The sequence below is a fragment of the Camelus dromedarius genome, chromosome 10, assembly GCF_036321535.1.
Source record: "Camelus dromedarius isolate mCamDro1 chromosome 10, mCamDro1.pat, whole genome shotgun sequence".
Taxonomy (NCBI): Eukaryota; Metazoa; Chordata; class Mammalia; order Artiodactyla; family Camelidae; genus Camelus; species Camelus dromedarius.
In genome coordinates this window covers 68,456,491-68,477,542 of record NC_087445.1, presented here as the reverse complement: position 1 = coordinate 68,477,542, position 21,052 = coordinate 68,456,491, and the positions used below count along the sequence as shown (strand labels likewise).

General features: G+C 48.8%; 1 protein-coding gene across 4 annotated transcripts in view; it reads left to right on the top strand.

Moving 5' to 3' along the window:
• The window catches only part of DENND1A (DENN domain containing 1A), a 470,496-nt gene that overhangs the window by 389,861 nt on the left and 59,583 nt on the right, over positions 1–21,052 (top strand). For all 4 annotated transcript variants that reach the window (XM_031450416.2, XM_031450417.2, XM_031450418.2 and 1 more), the window contains exons 14-18: positions 14,149–14,253; positions 14,669–14,756; positions 16,700–16,740; positions 19,091–19,162; positions 20,369–20,425. In XM_031450416.2, the coding sequence (XP_031306276.1) occupies positions 14,149–14,253; positions 14,669–14,756; positions 16,700–16,740; positions 19,091–19,162; positions 20,369–20,425 (363 nt within the window). The remainder of the gene's footprint in view (positions 1–14,148; positions 14,254–14,668; positions 14,757–16,699; positions 16,741–19,090; positions 19,163–20,368; positions 20,426–21,052) is intronic.

The following is a 21,052-nucleotide window of genomic DNA, read 5'->3' as shown; positions in this document are numbered from 1 at the left end:
ATGTAAAGGGTTTGATAGAATTGAATTAGCTGTTTGGTCTGTAGAAGATCTCCCAAATAGGGAAATACCTCTATCTCACATATTTAGACACATCCCAAATCTTTTACCCAGGAATCCCCCAAATACTTAGCATCCGCTGGCTGTGAAGTGACTCCCTGAAGGAGGTGCTTAGGAAATTGTCTCCCCACATGGTCTCTTCACCTGCATATGTAGATGCAGAAATATTCCTGCCACTCCAGCACTCTATCTGGGTGACTCTCATAATTAATACTTACTTAAAACAATGATTAGTCTCTGCTGGGCAACATTAAACCCACGTTAGCAATATTTTTAGCCAGGCCTTCCCCACACCTGTGATGGCAGGCGAGTGGCGGCAGCGGGAACCCCTGCAGTGCTTTATAAATAAACCTCCCTGCACCTGGGCCAGCCGCCCCACACGCTGCTCAGGCAGCGGCCGGGCCGGTGGACACCGTCCTGATGTGTGCCTGAAGCAGCCCACACCTCCGGTCGGGGTCTCTTGAGACAGTGTGACAGATGTGCCCCAGGCTAGACCCCCATGGAAGGGTTGAGGATTTCTCCAGTAAGAGTGAGGAGGACAATGATGATCTTTATTTGGATACTAGCTCTTTTTTTTTTTAATAACATTTTTTATTGATTTATAATCATTTTACAACGTTGTGTCAAATTCCAGTGTTCACAATTTTTCATACATGGACATATACACACTCATTGTAACATTTTTTTTTCAAAATTGTAGAATAGATAGACGAGATTATACTGTATAGCACAGGGAAATATACACAAAATCTTATGGTAGCTCACGGATACTAGCTCTTTATGTTCCTTGTTCCCTTTACAGCACACAACAGCCTGATGGTGGGTCCTGTTCTTTTCCAGAAAAAGAAACCGAGGCCCGGAAAAGACAGTGCTTCCCCAAGGCCACACAGCCAGTGAGTGGGACTCCAACCCACTCTGAATGAACCCACACTTTTCACTCTACTCTTTCTCAACCTCAGTCCTATTTGATTCTGTTAAATGGTCAGGAAGGAGGGAAATGGAACTAAATTTACTGAGTGCCTACTACATGCTGGGCAGTTTACATGGACTGGCCCAGTTACCTTTTACAATGGGAACTAGTTCATGGGTAGTAAGAGTGACTATTCCCATTTAATGGACAAAGAAACTGAGGCTCAGGAGAGTTCTAAGTTACATACTAAAGATCCCACTGCTAGTAAGCATCTAACCCAGAATCCAACTTGATCCTCCAACACTGAATGTTTCCCCACCTTGCCGAAGGCATTAATGAGAAATTTGCCATACACGTGGATAATAAAGGTTAGTCTCACACAGAGCCTAAGATTTTGTCATTTTCATACAACTCAGATGATAATGAGCTTTCTGCCTAAAATTTTTGAGGTTTGTAAAGAACTTTTATCCCAGTAAAAATTTTATACAGGATTTTATGATTGTCGGGGCTCTTCCATAATTATTTAATCTAACCCTTAAAATAACCCTGTGTAAGTAGGTGTTACAAAGCCCACTTTACAGAGAAGTAAGCTGAGCGAAGAGAGACCCAGCGTGTGCCCCAGGCCACCACCCAGCCGGGCAGGAGCTCAACCACAAAACCCCTCCTTTCTCCCCACATTCTCTCAGTGTTGCTCCCAGGCCTGGATCTGTTTACTAGGGCCTAAAGAGTGAGGAATTTAGACACTTTTAATTGAGAAAGAGGTTAGAGCAGGAAGGAGTCTTGCGGTAGTGGAGCCCGGGGTAGCAGACCCCTTCATTAAAGGTGGCGACATTTCCTCACCCCCAGGAGCAGGCCGGAAGTTGTGATGGTCGGAGAACTACAAAAATAGCAGCTTTCACACTGATTCCTACAAGGGAGGAACTGGTGGTTCCAGGGCAGATAAGAATGACTTTACAAGATGAAAATGATCAGCGAGGGCACACAGGTCTGGAGGGGAGCGGAGTTGGCATTTTTTGGCCCTGCAAATAGCTGCCCATCTGCTCTCTGTCAGAATATGTTAGGAGTGCATCTGGATTGCTGCCCCTGAGTCTCGGCTCCAGGCTGGTCATGTGGTTGTCTCCACGACAACTCCAGGAGCGGTGTAAACTGCTGCGCTTTGAGCCAGATGCTGCTCTGCACATGTGGTCTAATTAGACGGTGTTCCCGGCCTCCCGCCTCCCGCCGCTACCCCTCCCTGCACACACACCACGTTCTCTTCCCTTCTTCCCACTAACCCTCATCCTCACATCCTCAGTCTGTCTTGCTCTCTACCCCGTTGGCCTCTTTCTCAGAAATGTTCCCGCTGCCTATCTACAGTGAATAATTCATTCAACAAGCATCGGAGTGTGTGCACCTACCCAGGCACTGTGCTAGGACCTGGAGATGCAGACACAAGTGAGACTCCGCCTGTGCCCGCGAGCGGTCTGCACCTAGTGAGGAAACACTCGGGCAGCCAGGCAGTGCAAAAATGGCAGGAAGTGCTCTAGTGGAGGTGAGCATGGGGGCGGCGGAAGCCACAGCACGGGAACCTGACCAGCCCAAGGCAGGAAGGAGGAAGGCAAGGGGGACCCTCCTTGGGCAGCTGTCCCCAAATTAATCCTTGAAGGGCGAAGGGGCCTTCCATAGCCTGGCCTATAGGGGGTGGGTCTGAGATGAGGCTCTGAAAAAATGAAACCTTTCCTTCCCTATGAATGAAGTCTACTCCTCGGATATCGGAGGCTCAGCTCAGGGCTGGCTGGGTTGTTTCAGGGCGAACCACCAGCACGTGCTGAGTAATTCTTTTTTGTACCTTTCTTGGCAGTTTGGTATTCTAAGGGTCCAACATTCATCACTTCTCAGATCTCCAGCTGTCAGGGAAGATGGCCCCAAATAAGGAAGGAGAGAGTGAGCAACTCTCTCACTCACCTGATCTGTGACATGCCCCTAACCCCAGAGACATCACCTCCTCACTGTGCACCGCCAGCCAGGCCTTGTCATGGCCCCACTCCTCTGCTCATGGCCTCCTATGCTTCTGTATCTAGCAAGTGTCTGCTCCTCCCTGGAGATTGGTTTTTATATCAGTTCCACCACCCCTGCCGTGTGACCTTTCTTGAAGTCCACTCCACTCGGCAGTCACCCCAACTGTGCTCTCCCAGCACCCCATCACGGTGTTTGTTGAGTGAAAGATGCAGAAGGTCCCACACAAGACACAACACCCGGCTCTCAAAGGGTATCTTTCTAGAAAGAGATGTTAGGACGTGAACCTCCATTGAGCACCTGCTGTGTGCTATTCGGTATTAAAATGACAAATAGTGTGTCATTTCAAACCTCTCCATGTGAAGTAGGTGATATCCCCCATTTACAGAGGAGGAAACTGAGGCTCATAGAGGCTCACTTGCTTCCCCATTCTTGGAGCTCTGGGCTGCTCTGAACCTCTTTTGAGTCCCCAGGCAATACCTAATCACCATCTAGAGACTCCAGACTCCTTGGACTGGGGCTGCAGTAGGTGGGAAAGGACTTTTTTTGTGGGAAATCATTCTCTGTATCTCAAATTCCCCCAGAAACCCAGAGAGTGGGGGAAACAGGTTTGGGCAACTGAGCATGCTCAGATGCCATGGGGTGTTGTAGGAAGACCCTGCCTGGGCTTTGGGGTCAGACTGACCGGCTTCAAGTACAGCTCTGGCTCTTCACAGTGCTGTGGCCTTGGGCAACTCACGTCCCACCCTCTGTAAGATGAGGATATAAAGCCTCTCTTAATAGGGATATTGTGCAGATCCAGCCTTCAACCACAGTCACCATGTGCCTGCTGCACCCCGCCCATGCAGGGGCCCCGAGAGGGCAGCTGTGGGGTAATCACTTCTCTCCTTGCTCGAAGTTGTGGTCTGACTCCACTAACCCAACACGTGTCCTGAGCAGGTGGTGCACGTCACATGCTCTGAAGTAAATCTCGGAAAGTGTGTTTTGGGCAGAGAACTACTATTATTTGGGGTAGAGGACCAATGTTTTTTAGCCCCTGTAGGAGTCAGGCCATGAGCTAAGTAAGCATTTTACATGAATCACCTATCAATCCACACGCAACCCTAGGAGGTAAATATCTCCCTCATTTTAGGAATGAGAAGACAGTCTCTGAGGGCTTAGGGCCTTGTCCCATGTTCCAGGTGCAGAGCGGGGCGGAGCTGTCACTCCCACCTGAGTTCATTCCCTGTTCCCAACTCTGCACAGAGGGCTGTGCATCGTGACACATTTCCCTGTGAGAGGCTGCAGGTGACCTCGTAGAGAAAGGCCCTTTTTAGAAAGGCCTAGACGTGTGCCTAGAAACAGCACCTGTCAGCATTTGAAAGTACGTTGAAGATTCTCTAGCTCAGCACCTTCCCGTTACAGATGAAGAAATTGAGGCCCAGACAAGGAAAAGGAGTCAAGGCCAAGCGAAGTGCTTTGACTCTCCTTGTGTTCTTTCCCCTTCACGATGCTGCCATTTGTTCATGACTGAAAACTTGCTGCCAAAGCCTCCTGGGTGCCATGCCCCACGCAGGCGCCGAGGTTGGCCCTGGACAAGTGACATTCAGGAGAGGACCGATCCTCAGTGAGTGAACCAATGAGTGAGCCCAGTGGTCCTGTGTGTGCACACGCTGTGGGTGAACTCCCTCGGCCGTGCCACCAAGGGCTGGCGGGCAGCATATCTTTAGTGAGGTCTGTCTGTCTTCCCTTCACTTAACTCAGAGGGTTGGGATTTTTCCTCTCCGCAGACTAACTTGTGCTTCTCAGTTTTACCTTCCACGTCTTTCAGCCTTTTGATCCATGAGTCCCACATTCGCATTGCTACAGCTGACACTGGTTCTCCTGCTGGTCACTCTTCAGGTTGATTCCCATGTCTCCCAGGGGCCCACCAGCCCTCTGGACCCACCCTCCCTCCAGAACGCTCTCTCGAACTGTCTTCCCCTAACTGTCAGAAAACGAAGTCCTCATCTGTAATCAGTTTGATACATCCTTTCCTGGGACTTGGGAAGGCAAGAGTCTCTGTGTTAAAACCCAGAACCTGGCTCTCAGTGACAGGGAGGCAAACTCTGCTGCAGCCGAGGTGGCTGAGCAGGTGTGTGACACTGAGATCTGGGTGTGTCTCTGTGTGGTTTCTGAACTGGGGAGAAAGCTGGCACTCCACTGCGGCGTGGGGATGGCCCCCATCTCTCACTTGGAGCCACTGCTCTTTGGACTCACCGACAGAATGGTACTGAATGCTCAGGGGATGAGAGTGGGGAACATGTTCGGCACACCCATAAGGAAACAGAGGCTGCAGAGGTGAGAGGAATTCTGCAAGCTCGGAGGGGAGCCAGAACTCACTCAGCTCTCCAAGGCCACTCTTCCTCGCCGCTCCATACTCCATCTCTCTGAATTGCTAGAGCAGCGCTGGTGTCGGCCAATACGTCAGCTACTCTCTCGTGTTACTTCTCTCAGTCAGAGCAATAATATTGTGTCGCATGAACCCCAGGTCCAGACAGACTTGGCTTCAAACCCCAGCTCTGTCACTGACCAGCTTTGCAGCCTGAGGCAGGTGACTTCACCTTTCTGAGCCTCAATAGCCTTATCTGTAAAATGGAGGTCTAACCACACCTACCTCCCAGGTTGCCTTGGAGGATAAGTGAGATAATGCATGTGAAGGCACCCAGCACAGGGTCAGCGCTCCGTGAGTGGCAGGTGTTTTAATCACTGCACCTGCTTTCCTCCTCGAGCTGATTCCCATCTGCATTTCTGATGGAAAGAAAATCTTAAGCTAGTATGCATGAGGACCCACTTCATTGTGTCTCCTCGGCTTCCACAGGCCTCCCCGCTCATCTGCCATTCCTGCACTAATCAGAATTTCCTGACTTCCCGCTGTTTGTCTTGGTTAATGCAGGAGGAAGGGGCTGCTGGCACAGAGGAGCCAGGCGTGGGCCGCTGCGCCTGTGATTTGAATGTCTTTACTGTAATCTAGCGAGTGTGTGTGGGGGCTTCTGTCAATACCGAGCGGCTGGCCCGATCGGGCAAATACTGTCAGCCCGGCCGTCCCGGCCCCTGCAAATCAGCGGAGTAGCTCTCATCAGGCACCCACGTCTCCCCTGCCTTAAATCATCTGAACAGGGAGCCGCCTTCACAGTGACACATTGATTCTTTGTTTAGGGCTTGTTATAGTCACAGGGGCCCAGGCTGGGAGGCTGTCCCTGTGTGCCGGGGCTGCCACACAAATGGTTCACAAGGCCGTCTTGGGCCTGTTGTCCCAAAACATGGCTTGGCCTAGCCAGAGCCATCAGACTGTAACTGTGCAGCGACCGCCCCCATCCACCCTGGGGGCCCTCGAGCATGTGCCATGCAGTGCCTCGTGGAGGGTGGGGGGCAGTTTGCTTGCACTTGGGAGTCACTCAGATCTACTGGCTCTGAAACTGAAGACAGAATGTTTCACCACGTGGGTGCCCTTTCCTCATCTGTGACGTGGGTGTTGTGTATGAACGCCCTCTGCTCTGGCGAGGATTCAGGGAGAAGGTACATGTTAGTCCAGAGCAAGTGTTCAGCTGACGTTGGCTCTCTTTTCCCTAAACTTGTGCCTGCTTCTGGCTAACCGGAAGCTCCCAGAATCTAATCCTGCTGTCCCTCCTTCCCGCCCTCCTTCCAGTAAGTAAGGATGTGGCATTCTCTAGGCCAGATACCGCACTAAGCCCTTTCAGTGCTGGCTGGGAACTCACCCAGGCTCCTTGGCCACCACCACTGCTGACCCCATGGGGAGCAGCCCTTCAGACCGAGCCGTGGGAGTGGTGCTGAGGCCCAGAGCAGGGGCTCGGTGTGAGAGCTCCACGTGGCCGGGAGGGCAGTGCTGGCTGCCCGAGGGAGGCTGTAGAAGCACCCTCCAGACTTTATTGCACTTTGGCCAATAACTTGGGTGTTTTATTAAGAATTTGGAGATATTTAAACAAAATGCAATTGGATTGGGGCTGCTGGTGATAAAGGAGGCCAGATTCTACAGCTTTCTTTGTAATATTTCTTTATTCTTAGATTTTAAAAAATGTGTGTTGATTGGTTTAGGTGCTATGCTGGTCACGTTCACGTCCACCAGTGGTTCTCAGCCATGACTACATTAGAGTCACCTGGGGAGTTTTAGAAACTACCAAATCCCCTGGCTTTGGGGAAATTTTAAAAGTGCCCCAGGTGATTCTAATCCCTCTTTAATCCCCCAGTGATCCCCTGAGGCAGGTGGGAGGAATGGGGATCTGAGAGGTCCAGTCATTTGCACATAGGGCAGAGCTGGGCCTGGAACCCAGCTCTGCGTCCCACTCTGCCATCTGCCTCCTCCTGGAGTGACTCAGACTCAGCTGATGTCTACTGCATGCCAGCCTCGGGGCATAGATCAGAGCCTGCAGTGGGCTGGGGAGACCGGTGGGCAGAGGTGGTGCTGGTGTGGGGGCATAAAGGAGGAACGGGGGGCCCTCTTCACCTGAGGCCATCAGGTTAGGTTCTCACAGGGAGGTCACGTGAGGAAGGAAGGCAGAGAAGTGAGAGTGTGTAAAACAGTTGGGGGGTGGTGGACAGTCCAGAATTTCTGGATCAGGAGATGAGTATGTGGACAAGGTAGACAATGTCATAAGAAGAGTCAGCTGGGGAAGGTCATGAAGAGCCTTGAGTGTCGAGCTCAGGACTTTAGAAACCCCACTTCCATCAGCCCACAGACTTGCCTGAAGCTGTTCCGAGCTGCCCGTGGGATGGCAGACAGAGTCAACTACCAGAGCCCCTGCTGAGTACTTAGCCTGTGAAGGGAGAGGGTAGTAAAGAAGCGTGAGACCCGGGCTGGCCTCACCAGTGTCCGGTGTGTGGCTGAGGCAGTCACGGGGCCCCACACTCAAAGAGGCCCATGCCTGGTTTAATGCTCTGCTGTCACCATCTCGAAATTCTTAATAATTTTCCCTTCAAACTTATGCCTCGTAAACGAAGTCTGATGGGTCAGGGGAGCAGGGCAGGAGCAGAGGAGATCTGCACAGACAGCCTCCTTGGAGCCTTGCCTCCCAACCCTCCCGTCCCATACAGAGCTGCCCAGCGCACCCAGCACGCATGGGGCTCCCCACTTCCAGGGGAGCATGCAAGGTCTGTGGGGCACTGTCCACCTGGGAGGCTGCCCCGCGGGTCAGAACCAGAACATGTTTCAATGCTGAGAGAAGGCAGTGGTGTCCTAGGAGACACCAATGACCACAAAACCCAACACGTTTCTTCCTCACCCCTGTGTGAGGCAGCCACTTCTCGTGAAGACGATGACATGGGAGGGGAGGAGATGGAGCAGCCATTGTCCCTTTTCCCTTCCCATCAGTAAGCTGAACATAGAGAATGTTAATGGAATGTGCATCTATCAAGAACTGAAATAAAAACAGTTGAGTTAGTTTTGTGCAGCATTTCCACTGTCTGGGGAGAACAAAATACAAATGCATATATGATTTACAAACTACGACTCCACATATGTTAGCATTTAGAACTGGCATTGCACAGTACCAAGCTGAACAATAAAACCCGTGTTAATAATTTAAATTTTTTTTTCTTTACGCGGAATGACATTAAATAGTAAACTCTAAAAGCACCATAAAGAGTCTAGAAAGAGACCATGAAAAAAAAAAAAAGAAAAAAGCTTTATATTTTAGTACTTAACAGCACTTTTTCCTACATACTCATTTTGCACTGGTCCCACAAATTATGTTACCAGCCTCAGTAAAACCCAATCTCTGCCCTCAAGGAATGGTTATTTGTGGAAAACCTACTTGTTGTCAGCTGTTTTAATCTTCCAAGCAACCCTTAGAGATGGGACAGCCTTGAGTCATTGTCACACACGAGGAAAGACAAGTCACCTGAGACCACATGGCTAGTATCACATGAGTCAAGGTTCAAGTCCAGCTCTTTCTGACTCCAAGACATGTTCTCTCCCCACCGTGTTGTATTACCTTAAGTGGATCACATATCTTTTCTAATTTTTTAAGGGTTTTTTGGCTTTACCCAAACAAAACAGAACAAACCAGCCCTCTGGTGTGCCAGTTGTCACACTGGACTGCAGTATTTGTTCCCTGAACGAGGCAGGGTTCCTCGGTAACAGGAGCTTTTCTTTTTGATCTTTATTATGGAAAATTTCAAATTTATACAAAAGAAATGGACTCTAATGTATCCATTGACCAGCTTCTACAATTATAAATATTCTTTCATTTAAAAAAATGTAATGTAATTTACATAACATAAAATTCACCACTTCAACCATTTTTAGGTGGACAGCTCAGTGGCGTGAAATACATTCACACTGTTGCACAACCATCACCACCATCCATCTCTAGAACTTGTTTCATCTTGCAAAACTGAGAGTTCTATACCCTTTAAACAACAGCTCCCCATCCCTCGCCTCCCTCTGGCAACCACCATGCTACTTTCTGTCCCTGTGAAGTTGACAACTCTAGATGTAAGTGGAATCAGACAGTATTTGTCCTTTTGTTACTGGCTTATTTCCTTTAGTGTAGTGTCTTCAAGTACCTTTCATGTTGTAGCACGCGCCATAAATTCCTTCCTTTTTAAGGCTGGGTGACATTTCATTGTGTGTATATTTTGTTTGTCCATTCATCTAGAGACACTTGGATTGCTTCCAACTTTTGGCTATTGCGAATAACACTGCTACTCCGCATCGTCTCTACCTTCATCCACTCCCCACCCCTCATTCGATTATTAGCATTACTTGTAGGAACTGTATTTTATTCATCTTTGTATTCCCCTAACGCGGAGCCTGACATACAGTAGGTGTTTTTTAAATGTTTGGGTGGATGACTCTTCCAAAACTATCGTTTTAAATATTTTAAGCAAGGTCCATAACGAGTGGACACCTCCTTTTTTTCTTAGACTCACAGGGGAAATGTGCACATAAAATTTTGATTAAAAATTAAATTTATGAAGAAAAATAAGAATTTAATACTATATGTATGGATCAGCAGAACAAGGAAAGTAGCTGAAGAATCTGACAGGAGAGTTTATTTTTATGCCAGTACCCACAATGCGGTGGACAAAAGCCAGGTATTTCTGGAAGAATCAGAAACCTTTGGAAGCACCAGCTTCACCTGTTAACAGCAATGGACTCGTTAGTAGTAGAATTTTCAGTTGATTCCACATATCCAGAAAATAATCTGTGAGTAAAACTTGTCTTTTTGTAACAAAGTCCTTGATAGGGTTAAGCAGCTGTGTTTAACTGTCCTTTGGGTCATAGATGGAAAGCTCTACTAATGGGATCCAAGCTTGAATGCTCACGGCCTGACTTGCCTGAATTAACGTTGCTTTCAGTCAGTAACCCCAGCACCTAGAGGGTCGCCCAGGAAGACAAAAGTTCTAATCAGCCTAACAGGAGAACTAAATCGGCACTTCTTACAAAGGAGGGAATTAACGAGACACCTTGTGGTCCTCCTCTCCTCTGTGGAGGTTTCAGCTGCAGGAGGGGGCTGACGGGCAGGTGGAAACCTTCACAAGGGAAGGGGCCTTCACAGTGGCTTGACTGCGTCCTCCTTCCCAGGACCTGGGTGTCTCTGAGGGGCTGGTGCTTGGAGTGTCCACCAGGAGAATCTGAGGGCTCCCACTTTAAAGAGAAGGCTTGGGCCCCCCAGCAGATGTCCAGGGGCAAACAGTTAGAACTGAGCCCTCAGAGAAAACCTGAGTCTACACGGACCATGCGGGTGATGGCTGGGCTGTGGAGGCCACCTGGTCTTAATCCCCGACTCTGCCACGCGCGGGCTGTGTGACCTGGAACAAGGCACCTTACCTGCTGTTCTGTAAAGAGCAGGTGAACCACTATTTCCTTAGAAGGTGAGTAGCGCCAGGGGAACGTGCCCCTGTGCCTGCTGCCATTCAGACCTTTGAACAGGACTCCGAGTGACAGTGCCCCAGCGGGATTAGGATGGGACAGTTGCCCTGAACGGGTGGGATTTGCTCACCTGACCCTTATTCAGCCTTCCGGGCTCCACCAACACGTGCCCACTTCTCCCTAACATTTTTGCACCTGCTGCCCTGCGGGGATTAGCCTTTTCCTCTCTGACTCCTGTGGCCGTTCTGCCACCCACCCCACCCAGTGCACCACACTGTGTGGAGCACTTGTTTCCATGTCCAGCCGACACTGCTGATGTTGTTTAAGCTCTTTGTGGAAAAGCCCCCAATGTCACATTTCCCCTGAGCCTTTCCCATCTGTGCCCATGTCCTTCTGTTCATTTTTATGGCACAGACATCTGACCAGGGGGATGTCACCTCCAGTAATTAGACGACAGGCCCAAAATGTTCACATCTCCCCAAAGCTGAGATCCTTTCCACTCTCCTACCACTAAAGCCTGCCTCAGGCTACTCTCCCGTACAAATCTGGTTGCAGACTCTCTTGAATTTATTGGTCCCTCAGCAGACTTCTTCCTGGCAACGCTAGGCCAAAGCTCCAAGAATGAATGCTAACAGCTCCGAAGAGTGTTTCCTCTGAGCAGCTCTAAGCTACCTGGACACAGGTGTCACTCACCTGGCATCAGGCTCTGAGACCTCTGTACCATCTGTCTAAGCAGTGTCTCAGCCACATGGAGACCACAGGGCCCCTGTGACAGGAACCAGAATCAAGCACGTTCTCTGGCTCTTTAACCAGCATCCCTGAACTTCTGAGTGGGGACTGGGCTGTGCACTATCCCCAGGGAGTATAGAGATGAGTCCAGCAGGGCCTCTGCCCTCTTGAGCTCCCGATCACAGGAACACCAGTGAAGATTACCCAGCACCCGGGGTGCACAAGGCACCATCAGAGCACTGAGCAGGGGTGATGACTGCCACACACAGGCCTGTGTTTAGAGGATGACAGTCCAGGTGGAAGGAGGAGAACTGACAAAAGCACGAAAGAAAGTGGGAAAGGACAGGCGTGTGATCAGGGGATGCATTTGAGCATAAGGGGAAAGGGCGGAGCAGAGGAAAGTGACACAAAAGGATTCTGGAAAAGAAAGCTGGGATCAGCTTAGGAAGGGTGTGTTTGCCTGGCTGAGGAGCTAGGACTCCTCCTTTCCTCTCCCACACGGGCCCCCATGTGTGTGACCCGCATCCTGCTAGGCATTCAGTGTTGAGCAAAACAGATACTGTTCCTGCCCCCATGAAGCTTACAGTCTAGTGCAGGAATTAGTCACACAAGTGTAGCATCGCCACAATCAAAGTTCCTGAGTAGGGTAGTGACACGATCCAGTCTGCATTTTAGAAATCACTCAGGCCAGAAGAATTGAAGTGGACTGGGAGGAACAAGACAGGAGAGGGACATAAAGTTGAATGTCCACCTTGGCAGTCAGGCCTTTGCCAAGGCATGGAGAGCAGGGGACAGACAAATGAGACATTGCACTGGGAACATGGGAAAGACTTGGGGTGTCTGGTGGGTCTGCTGTGGTAGCTGTGGATAATGGCAACTTAAGAAAAGAAAGAAAAGCAGCTTTAAAGTGCACTCCAGATGGGATAGTCACTAGCAGTTTTGGCCATTTTGAGTTTGAGGTTCTGGTGGGTCATCCAGCTGTGGATTGAGACGTAGGGGCTTGGAACGAGAGATGTCCGAGCTGACAGTATTTATCAGGAGTCATCAGTGTACAAGTGACACTGTGCTCAGGGACAAGAGCTCCTGGAGAGAGAATTAGTTGCCCTGCTGTGGTTCCAAGGGTGAGAATTAAGGCTTGTAGGCCACAGGAATGGAATTCCAGGTGGGCTTCTGTTGGTCATCACTAGCTGATCTCTCCACTGTTCGGCAGGGCAAGTATAAATCCATGCCACAGTAAAAAAAAATATCATGAAAACTCTGCTTCCTGAGAAACTGGTATGCTTTTTTTCCTCACAGTGTAAAGTTTGCATTGTTCCCTTCTTGCTTCAGCAACCAGGAAGCTCAGAGCTAATTTTGTAACTCAATTTTAGACTCCATATAGGACCTGCATATCCAGATACTCTTTTACCCAGTAAATACATTCTTACATATTTACGTATTTTCCAACTCTGATTTTTTTCCTTTGTTTTAGGTGCTCATGTAAGCTGCCTCAGATCCTTTGTAAAATTAGGTGGGGTGTAACTGTATAAAAATAAGTATTTCCATTACCCTAATATTTTAAGGTCTTTCTTGCCACCCTTGTGCAGTAAGTCTTCCCAGTTACTGAGCTAATATTGGCTAGATTTTAGCAGGAGGGATTCTTGGAATTTACAGCAGCTAGACAATAAATTTAACACTCACATAACTCATTAAAGCAGGATAAAAGTGGAGCTTCAAACATCTCTGTGTTTGCCACCAAGTCTGTGAAGGGAGTGGTACCTTTAATTCAGTTCAAGATATGAAAGTCTGATCTTTCAGAACAGAGAATACACTGTTGAAATTAAAGGCTTGTCTGTGTAGATGAGTACTCCAGATACCTTCAAAGGATTGAGGTGTTGACTATAAGGATGGGTTGTTTTTTAAGCGTAAGCTGTTATTTTCTTGACTCATAAAATGCAGTTTAGTTAAAACAAATTTCCTTATCAAACAGCATAAGCACAAAGTTGATTGGACAGTAAATCTTATTTTTGATCATCCTTTTTAATATAAATAATTATTTTCAAATTATAATTTGCTATTGGCAAAGATCAGTCTGTAAATGGCTTTCAAACTGTGCTCCACGGCTGGTGCCTTAGGGACTGCAAAGGTGCGGGGGAGACCTTTGCAAGGAGAGCCCGGCCGCCGTCCCCACCCACAGCCCCCCAGAGCAGCTGGGCGGTTGAATGTAGCAGGGCTCCTTCTGTATAAGGCACTATCCAAAGAAAGGGTTCCTCTCCTTAAAGTGAGAAGGAAAGTTTGCAAATCATCCCATGGAAGGGCCTATCCCACTAACTTGCTGTTGGGATCTGACCGTGGCTAATACGGAAGGGGCCGGGGGCAGGGTTTGGAATCCTGCCTTTGGTTCCCACCCTGCCTCCTACCAGCTTGGTGACTTGGGGAGATGCCTTTTCCTCTCTGAGACAGCTTCCTCTTCCGTAGAGTAGAATGCCTCGAGGATAACAGCCACTTCACAGGTAAGTGAGGATTAGACAAATCAGCAGATGTACAAGTGCCGCCTAACAGAGTTCAAGAGCTGATGGCTCTCACTCCACTCCTTTAACCCTCCTCTCCCGTCTCCATTTCCCAGGAGGAGCCAATCACCTTCTGCGAGGAAACCTTCGTGTCCCACTATCGGTCCGGAGCCATGCGGCAGTTCCTGCAGAATGCGACACAGCTGCAGCTCTTCAAACAGGTGCCTCCCTCCCTTGCCTGGCCTGCACTGTGCCTGGGTCCCTGCTGGTGCCTCTCTCAGCCGAAGTGTTCTTATCTTTCTGCAGCTGCCTCCGCTCTCAGCACTGAGGCCACAGGCAAGGGTGGGACTCAGGCCTCAGCCCAAAGAGGCCCAGAGTCTGGGGAGGGAGATCCGGTGAGAAGGGTTCTCAGCCACCAGATGGAGCCTCTGCAAATATGCCACGTGGTTTTACAAGTTATCGGACACATGCAGCCAGGTTTTTAGAAACTCGCTTTTTTAAGCTCACAATTCCAGAGGCCCTTTCCTGTCTTGGGAAGCATGGTGGTTCTTTGGTCATAGACTGTGGAGCCCAGCTGAGTGGTCTTCCCCTACTTCTTTGTACTAGCTGTTATGCTTTTGTTCTTTCTTTGTATAGTTCATCGATGGTAGATTAGACCTTCTCAATTCCGGCGAGGGTTTCAGTGATGTTTTTGAAGAGGAGATCAACATGGGCGAGTATGCCGGTGAGGGCATTGCATTTTCCTTTCTGAGCTGTGGGCTGTCTGTGGGGTTAGGGTGTGTTCTCAAGGAGTGGCAGTGACTTCTTTTTCCCCTCACTGGGGTTTAATGAGAGACTGATTTCAACCTTTGCCTTGGAATATTGGAGGAACTCCTCTTCATTTTCTGCTGAGATGCATGTTGGCCCATCTGCGGTCCTTCATCCTGGAGTCAGTTGCTTCCCCAGGCTGGGTGGGGTCTAGGTAGCAGGTGGGTGGGGTCTAGGTGGCGAGTGGGCGGGGTCCAGGCAGCATAGTGGCCACATGATGCAGTGGAAAGCACACAAGGCATCCAAATAGGAGACCTGGACTTACCGACTAGCAGTGAAAACCTGGTGGAGTCATTCCACCTCTTTCAGCCGAAGTGTTCTTACCTGTGCACAGAGTGTGACGGTGCCTACCTCACAGGATTCCTGTTGAGATTAAATCAGAGACCCTGAGGAAAGGTTTGTGTGGTCTCCCAGGACAGACTCTGGCACAGGATCACTGCTCAGTAAATGGTTCTTTAAAATGTGAAAATCATCACAGAGCGCCCAGTCTCTGCAGACCTTTAGAACCAGGGGGATCATCCTCTCATTTTTCAGAGGAAGCATCTGAGGCCCAGAGAAGCATTAGTAGCTGCCCCTGCCTCCTGAATCCCAATCTGGCCTTCTTTCCAAGTACCAAGTCTTTGTCTGCAAAGTAAAAGTAAATGCAAAATAATAATAATCACTGGCAGCCCCCTCTTATTGCCAGGTGTGTGTCTGGTCTGGACTATGCTGATAACCCAGCTCGCAGTCCTTACACTCAAAGTTGGGCACGATCCCACCTGCAGAACCCCTTTGACGGGCCTGTCCAGCCTGTGCCGCATGGAGAGCACAGTTAATCAATAAAACCAGTGCATGCGTCTGCGGCTGCGGCAATGATAGCAGATCGGTGATGAGTGTTTCCTGGACACCTGCTGTGTCCAGAGCCCTGTAGAGTAAGAATGGGGGACTCACTGCTGCCCTCAGGGAGCTTGAGACAGGCAGGAGAATGCTACATAGCTAAAGACAAACACAAACTGAACCACTGCAGGAAAAGGAGCAGACACAGGCTTTTGTGCAGTTAGAAGAGGGCTCTGTTCCATGTCACTCAGTAACATGGGGGCTTCACAAAGGAGGCAGGCTAGAGTAGCTTTCTAACAGAGGAATATGAGTTCTGGGGAGAAGTCAGGCTGTTAGTGCTGCTAAACTGAGTCATGTTATTGGGACTTCTAGAAGAAAGCTGTCTGCTAAGACCTCCTTGTTTCACCAGACAGAATGAATCAGTTCTCCACAGTGCCTCCTTTTTCTTTCCCTGTCACTACTTAAGCAGGGCCGAAGGTATGTCCAGTAGCGTGCGTACACTGGGACACGTGGCCCTGTGGTTCCTGCCCTGGGGTGGCTCCCAGAACTTGAGAGAACGTGGAACTCTGAATGGGTGTCACCTATTCAGAAGTGACTGAGTTGGTCACTGTGTGTACTCAATCGAGAGAGTAGGGAATGGTGGCCAGGCAAGGGGAACAGCATTTGCAAGGACATGGATGACTTGGAGGATAACCGGTCAGGGAGTCTGAGGTAGTACAGGATGGAGGGGCAGAGGGTGAGCGGTGCCAAGAGAGGCCTGGAGAAGAGAAGTGGGGTTGCTAAGGGGTGTGACCTTTATCCCCTAGGCAAGAAGGAGGATTTGGGTTTGTCCTCAGAGCACTGATAGATCAGATCTCAGCTTGTGAAAAGAACCCAGAGGCAGCGACTCATTACTGTCTCCTTCAGGGAGTGGGGCATGGGAGCCTCCCCAGGGGTCTGCAGATTTTGAACTTCCCAAGTCCTATATGCTGAAAGCAATTGGAGGAACTCCTGAGGGCAGATAACTTCTTTAAATGACAGCTTCTCTGACTCCTCTTTCCCCAGGAAGCGATAAACTGTACCATCAGTGGCTCTCCACAGTCCGGGTAAGTGGGCCCCTCCTTAGCCTCCTGGCAGCCCTCCGCCCCCACCTGCCACCCACAAGGCTGTCATTTGGCCCGGGGCACTCCATTCTCTCCACTGAAGACATCTTTGTTTGTCAAGCCAGGGTACTCTCCTGCCAGGTGGAGATTGGCAGGATGAGACTGTCCAAAGCCAACCCTCAGGGAGGACAGTAAGAGCTGGGAGAGGCCTTCTTGTCTCAAGAGGCAGCCAAGGCGTGTTGAATGGATATTGGCATCTTAGAGCATTTCTGGGGGTCTCTTTCTAGGGCCAGACCAATTGGGAACTTTTTCTGGGAAAACCAAAAATGTGTCCCTCTTGCTGCTCTGAAATATTTTTCAAAACGAAGACTCCTGGGAGGATGGAGATCGCATCACTGAGAGTGTTTTCATCCCCTCACTGTTGTCATGAACAATTTTTTATTGTGTTGGAAGCCAGATGCTTAGGGCTTCAGAAGCCACTAAAGAATTCAAATGTTTGCCTTTCCTTTACCTGGGTCTATCAGTGAGAACGGACCAAAGGCCACCTGTGTGCCGGGCGCCACTCTGTGTCCTGGGGTTAAAATGGGGAGCAGGACACAGGCCCTGCCCTAGGGGAGCCCCCGGTCTTATTGGGGAGGCAGCACGTAAACAGGCAACTCCAACATAGTGTGATAAGTGTTCTCTCCTGCTTGTGGGCCAAGTGCGTGGCTGCCAAGGCAGGTCCCTTGGAAGTGGCTGCAGTTGGCTGAGAGTAAGCAACTCCTCAATGAAAGGCTTCTTTTGTTCCTGTTGTATGGCCAAACACGGCACTTGGCAAATCACAGACAAGCAATAAGGACTTGTTGATTGATTGATAAAGGGAGTTTTAATACTCTAAAGGACCATTGAAATAAGATACTGAGTAATTCTGGAAAGCAGTCTGGAACAAATGAGTGGGTGAAAAATTTCTATTATCCTATAACATAGAATGCTTTCTAGGTCAAATTTTAAAGTTTTAAATAATTAAAGCTCCAAGTTTCTAATATGGGCAGTTACCAAAACTTGTGCTAAAATTTAATCCCAGTGATTACATGGTGTACCTTACTCTTGTATACACACTGGGTCCAGTCTCTGTCTCTGTTCGCATCAGTTGGAATTCTCATTCCAAACCACCACAGAACTGATCATTTGATGCATTTGGTTAATGCATCTTTACCCTGGCCCTTGACACGTGACCCCATCTGGCCTCTCAGCCACTTGCCATTCCTCCCGTGACGCACTGACTGCTTGTTACTTGCAGACCACACCATGGCTTTTCTGCTTCTGCACTTCTATGTGTGCTGTGTCCTATGTCTGGAATGTTTTATCCTTTGTATCCCCAATATGAGCTCCCACTCATCCTTCATGGAGAGATGGTTCATCCTCTAAAGCCTTCTCGGACCTTCCACCGTGAGCTGTGCCCCCCTCTTTGTGCACACGGCCAGTACAGCTCTCACTACCTTAAGCTGTACTTGATTCCCTGGTGCCCCCCAAACTGGAGGTCTTTGAAGGCAGAGACTAGCCCTTCCGTGGCTTGGTACCCTCAGCCGACCATAGGGCGTCCCCGCAGTGAGCGTCACAAAACATCTGGAACCTGCATGCTTCCTGTGTGTTCATTGCCTCCTCTGTGCACTAAGAAAGCCTTCCCTCCTCCTCCTCTTCCCTGCTCTCCAAAGAAACAGAGCTGAGAAATTGATATGTTGGGTTTATACTAAATTCTTTCCTTTTCTCAAGATATACATGTTAATCAAAGCAGCCTACCAGAGTAATTAAAAACAACAACAACAACAACAACAACAACAACAACAACAACAACAACAACACAAAACCAGGGTGAGGATGGGATAGTGTGAGACTAAAGATAGCATGTTATCCAGAGAAGCCAGACACTCCTGGCTACTCAGGCCCCCAATTTTCTGCTCTGGCTTGGTATTACCTATAGAATCCATTGCTATTAGACTCACCTTAATGTCGTCCATGGTAACTAGACTTTCTTGGGAAGCCGTAGATGACTATGAGGAAACCTTTGCCTCAGAGAGCCTGTGATGAGCTTTCCTTCCAGCCAGCGAACAGGTGCCAAGCCAAATACTGAGCCTGGGGTCCCCCTCAGCTAGTTGATCACCGTCCTCATCCTCCCACCCCCCAGACCCACCCATAGGGATCCTGCCTTGGCTGTAACTTAATTGCCCGGAACCAGTTACCACCTAGGCCTGTTTCTCTAATTAAGTTACACACTCTTGAAATGTTGCTTAACTTGATTAAAGAGAAGAGGTCTTTGTTGGTGTTGGCCTAGTGTATCTTCAGCCCAAATTGCTAATTGATGTTTTTATTATAGAAAGGAAGTGGAGCAATTCTGAATACTGTAAAAACGAAAGCAAACCCAGCCATGAAGACTGTCTATAAGTTTGTAAGTACTTGGTCTCAGTCTCAGGGTCCAAACAGATCTGTTCCTTAGCACGACAAAACTCTTAAATGGACCTGATCCTGTGTTGCAGAGGTGATCTGGGGGCTGCTGTGTTAGTTCCTAAAGCTCTCAATGCTCTTAGAATTATTTAGCATTGATATTTTATGACCAGGTCAGTGACATTTTTAATTTAAAGTGTTCCTGCTGGCGGTTGCTGCAATAGAGAAGTGGGAGGCTACTGGTTTTAGCTTTTAAAATGTATATTGGGTGCTAAGATTCAGGCTGCTCCGTGCCTGTGTCCCTGAGACCCAGAGGTGTTGGTCTCAGATGTTCTGGCCGACCTTTCCTACCTGTACCCCCGTGATTATGTCAGAATCAAGCAGCCCCTTTGCTGGTTACTGAAGATTGTTCATGGGGGGACATACCCCCTAACTTTTGTCCCAAATTCTTCATCGTCTCTCTCATCGCTGCTCTATAGGAAATGCGTTGTTTGTGAAACTCGTGCCCACGGCAGAGGGAAAATAAGAGAACACGCCAGTTCCCGATGCGCCATCTTTTTTGAGCCTCAAGTATTTTTTCTCATGATTTCTCTTGCCTTGCTAATTTGACTCTGAGCCACTTAACTGGGGTGGTTTTGTTTTATTTCCATTTTTAATTGTGTTAGTCCTTTCTGTGCTTAAATTGTAGTTATTTTAATGGGGTGGGTGGCCGCACAGGTCTAGAATCATAGAAAATAAAAGCCAGGGTGTCTGCCGACATGGGATTTAAGAAATGGCACCAGAGAAACCAGCGATGTGTCTGTTCATCCTGGGCAGAATATTGGTCCTGAGGCCCTGCCCCGGTGAAATGTAATAGATATTCTGAATCTTGCAGCTGGAGAAGCTGCTGCTCTCCTCTTCCTGGTTGGCAGCTGTCACCAGGCTGCAGGGATAAATAATTACAGAGAGCAGAAGAAGGGCTTTGGAGGGGGAAGAAAATCAGTGCTATCAAAATGCAGAAAATAAAATCTCTGTAGCCCCTTTAAGGCTTTTTTTTTTAACCTCTCAACATTGTATTTGTTTTCATAGCCATTATGTTTTCGACTGGATGATCCCATTTTTCCTTCCTTTTCTAGTAATCAGAGAAGGTGATTCGCAACGGACTGAAATCAAGCATAGTCCCTGCTGGAAACAGAAAGAGAATCTTAACTTAAATTAATTTTTCATGCAGGCAAAAGATCATGCAAAAATGGGAATAAAAGAGGTGAAAAACCGCTTGAAGCAAAAGGTACTTGAAGTTCTTATTCAAAATGTATAAGCACCGTGAATGAAATGCGTGGCCACAAAAAAAAGTACGATGTGATCAATAGAGGCCGTTTGATACAGTGTTGTTAGCACACTTCAAAATGCATTACCAGCTGTCCGGGAGTTTTCACACTGTTATAAATATTCACAGACAAAAAACTGTCTTCAAATAACATTAAGACTGGCTTAAACCCACAGAAGCAAGCAAGTTCAGAGTACCACTGTCGGTCTGTCCTCTGCCCACCCCGCCGCACCTGGGCTTCACCAGGGTCTGGACGAATTGGCTCAGCCTCTCCATCCCAGCACCACCACCTCCTACAGCTGACCTCTGCCCTGGGGCTGGTTGTGACCAAAACCAAGAAGCATCTCCAGGGAAATGACTGCTGTGGTCTTGGCATGCACGTGGCCACCACACAGAGCAGGACACAAAGGGTGGATCTGAGGAGGAGGCCGCAGGCTCTGCTCACAGTTCATGTGTGAGACTCAGAGGGGCAGGAGGAGTTCAGATCGTCTCCTTGGATCATCAGTAAAATCACATGAAATCATACATTCTGGCTAGGAGTCCCCTACCTGATTCTCTAGGCTTGTAAGGGAGGTTCATGTAACAGAG